The following is a 3,652-nucleotide window of genomic DNA, read 5'->3' on the forward strand; positions in this document are numbered from 1 at the left end:
GCTGGGATTACAGGCATGCGCCACCACACCTGGCTTTTAATTCTACATTTTTCATATGCTGATTTAATATCTCACTAGACCATAAGATCCAAAAGGGCAGGACAACGTCTGTTCCACAGTAGTTGGGAAATAACAGACATTCATCACACTGTCATCCCTCAGTTGCTGGGAGATTGGTTCCAGGACCCCTGGACACACCAGAATCCTCAGGGGCTCAAATCCTTTGTATAAAATGGCATAGTATTTCCTTATAACTGTTGCAGTCCTTGTGTACACTTTTAAATCATCTCTAGATTACTTTATAATACCTCATACAATATAAATGATATAATACCTAATACTTTTTTGGGGGTACTGGGAATTGAACTCGGAGCCTCATGCTTGCCAGGCAGACATTGTGCCTCTGAGCTAAATCCTTGGCCCCCAATATAAATGATAATATAAATAGTTGTTATACTATGTATTGCTTTAAGAATAATGGGTATGGAAAAACCTATACACATGTCCAGTACAGACATAATTGTTTTCTGAATATTTCTGATCTGAGATTGATTGAATCTCCAGATTAATTAAACCGTGTATTTAAATGGATTGGTCAACCCTATAGTTAAATGAAGGAACATTTAGTTGAATGGTTATAGAATGCCATGTCCTTACTGTCGTTCCCTATTTTTACCTCCTTTAATTCTTTGGACTTCCAAAAGAGTTTATGCTTATAAATGCTTAAAGTTCTGTACAGTGCTAGGCTGCCTTCCATTCATGGTGCCTTAGCTCACAGAATGTGGATTTTATTCAGAATTCTCCCCTGCCTTTGTCCTGAGACAACTCGTTTCTGTCGTGGCTTGGATTTACTCTTTTCTTTGCTTTCTGTCCTGATAGGTGGACTGACTCAAGACCTGAAAGCTGCCTTCAGCTGCTTTCTGATGGCGTGTGAGAAGCCCGGCAAGAAGTCTATGGAAGCCTGTCACAATGTCGGTCTCCTGGCTCAAGAAGGAGAGGTCAATGAGCATGGCCAGCCTGACCTGGCGAAGGCCCGGGACTACTACACCAGGGCCTGTGATGGCGGCTATGCTCCCAGCTGCTTCAATCTCAGTGCCATGTTCCTGCAGGGTGCTCCGGGCTTCCCCAAGGACATGGCCCTGGCTTGTAAATACTCCATGAAAGCTTGTGACCTGGGCCATGTCTGGGCCTGTGCCAATGCCAGCCGCATGTACAAGCTGGGGGACGGTGTTGATAAGGATGAGGTAAAGGCCGAGGAGCTAAAAAATCGGGCCCGGCAGCTGCACAAAGAACAGCAGACAAGTGTCCAGCCCTTAACGTTTGGGTAATGTGACCCACCTCCCTCCCGGGCAGCAAACAGTTGGGGGCTGGGACCTCCTATTTCTGAGACCTGATGCAGCTCTTGACAGTTAACCTGCTGGAGCAGGAGAACTTCGGGCTTGATTTCAGCAGCTCTGGTTACGTAGATGCATTTATCCTGGAATCGCCTGCTGGGATATGGCCTGCAGAGTGTATTTCAGTTACTAATCCTTTATCAGGTTGAATTCTGTGAAGAAAAGCACATTTATGGGGCCTTAATTTTCATACTCTTCCAGTTCCGTCAAAAGTAGCAAAAAAAAAAAAAAAAGCAGCAAACTAGAGAGCCATAGAAATGTGGGCAGTGAGACAAACAGCAGGACGTTGGAAAGATTAGCAGCCACCGGCCTTGGAGGAACCAGGCATCATAATCATTATTAACGTTACTTTAGCTTGAAAATCAGAAAGTGTCTTGATTGATATAATAGAGGGGCTAAGAACAGTTAAATAGTCACGACTGCCACCCTCTGATTTATGTAATCATTGGTGTGGGCCTTCTTTTTCAGTCTTCCTGTAAATTCAGAGAGATCAGGAGGGATGTGTAACATGAAGGTTAAAGGCTGTTGTACCTCAGGGTTGCTGAAGAAGAAGAAACATAAGCCTGCCTTCTTTTAGCAGGTATTCACAGTTAAAAATTAGCCCCTCACCTAACCACAGGCACGCACCTGTAATCCTAGACTTAGAGGCTGAGGCAGGAGGATTGCTGTGAGTTCAGGGCCAGCCTGAACTGTATAGTGAGACTTCACCTCTAAATAAATAAATAAACAAACAAATAATTAGCATCTCCAGGGCATTCACCTGGCCCTGCTCCTCGTGCTGAGGAAACAGATTATTCCCAAAACAGCTCCAGCTGGGAATTTGTAAGCAGATTATGTGACATTTTGCCAACAGGAACTGCATTTTTGTAGCTTTTCCTATGAATAAACCAATCTGATTGATCTATAGCTTGTTTTATGAGTGACCTCCAGACTCTAGATAGGGTAGAGTATGTTCTTCATGGTGGTTGTGCCTTTTAGGAATATTTGCTTTTTCTAATCTCCCTAACTTGTCGCCAGGGGGCAAGCTTGTCGTTTTCCTGCTGTTAACAGGATCATTAAATCTGTCACTATGAGTGTTCAGCTTTCAGCTTTGCAGCTGTCCTAGAAGGAAGGCCTGCCTTGGGAAGGTTTGCAAGCCCAGCCATCCATCTTCTCAACTTGGTAGAGAAGGACTTTCCCAAGTGTGGGTGTCACGGGGCTGGGTTTCCGTGTTTCCCAAATATAACCCACTCCCCTGCAGCAGGCTCACCGACTCCCATCGCAGAAAAAGCGTTTGCAGGATCTGCCAGAGATGTGAGTAAGGTTTGTTAGGCAAGGGCAGAGAGCACAGTGGCCTCTGAGCGAGAGGCGGCCTTTCTTGCAAAGTGAAAGCAAACAGCCCCCGGGTTGTTGAATCTGAGAGGGGGCCTGAATAGGTTGCCAAAGGGTCTCCCAGTTTAGGATTTTTATATTAAAAAAAAAAAAGACTCTGTTGCTAAAATCAGTATCAACAGAACAAAGAGATTCTTTAGAGGGGCACAAATATCTCATTCCTGGGCAAGAAGATCCCAGCAAACCAGTGAGGCCTTTGTTTTGTTGAGCCGCCAGACGCTCTGGCCCCAGTTCATGTCCTTCACTGACTCCTGACTTGCTCTTTGGCCTTTTCCTGGCCACCTATAACTCCCTTTGCCAGGACTCTGCTTGTCCCCTGCACATACGCAAACTTGATGGTTTAAATTTCTGTTGGGAGCCTCTTTTTAGGAAATGTTAGCAAGACTTTAGAAAACGGAACCTAAGCCCAGCTACACCTGTGGAGGTTAGAGGTCTCGCAGTTCAGTCTCCCGGGTCTGTGGTTTCAGCTGTCCTTATCTCAGGGCCAGGATGCTATCCCTTACTCTTAATTGAGCCAATTTATGTATGACCTTGGGTGACTTCAGCTGTGTCCTGGAAGTTGCCATCTTCTTACAAAGTACAGTTGTTATAAAATTTTCCTTGTCTCCTTTCTGTGTTATTTCTTCTGTCATACCTGATAGTGAGAGGTTTTAAGAGGTGTCAAGCTCATTGGTAAAATGTAAACTAGCTTTTTGTATGCTTTAAGTTCTGTGGGCCAAAACGGATATGAAACAATGCTGAAGTTTACAAGTCCTGTGGGAATTGTAAATCAAAACCACAGTGAACTCTTAAAACTTAACCATAAGAAAACAGCTTGATTTAAAAATGGGCCAAAGACCTTACCAGAGAAGATGTACAAGTAGTAGAGCACTTGCCTAGCATGTAGC

General features: G+C 44.4%; 1 protein-coding gene across 1 annotated transcript in view; it reads left to right on the forward strand.

Moving 5' to 3' along the window:
* LOC102016246 (cytochrome c oxidase assembly factor 7) overlaps positions 1-3,361 on the forward strand; it is an 18,461-nt gene extending 15,100 nt beyond the window's left edge. The window contains exon 3 of the mRNA XM_005398571.2: positions 880-3,361. Coding sequence (XP_005398628.1) covers positions 880-1,328 — 449 coding nt within the window. The 3' untranslated portion in view covers positions 1,329-3,361. The remainder of the gene's footprint in view (positions 1-879) is intronic.
* Positions 3,362-3,652: the final 291 nt, after the last annotated feature.

Source organism: Chinchilla lanigera, unplaced genomic scaffold (assembly GCF_000276665.1).
Source record: "Chinchilla lanigera isolate Chin_1 unplaced genomic scaffold, ChiLan1.0 scaffold00063, whole genome shotgun sequence".
NCBI lineage: Eukaryota > Metazoa > Chordata > Mammalia > Rodentia > Chinchillidae > Chinchilla > Chinchilla lanigera.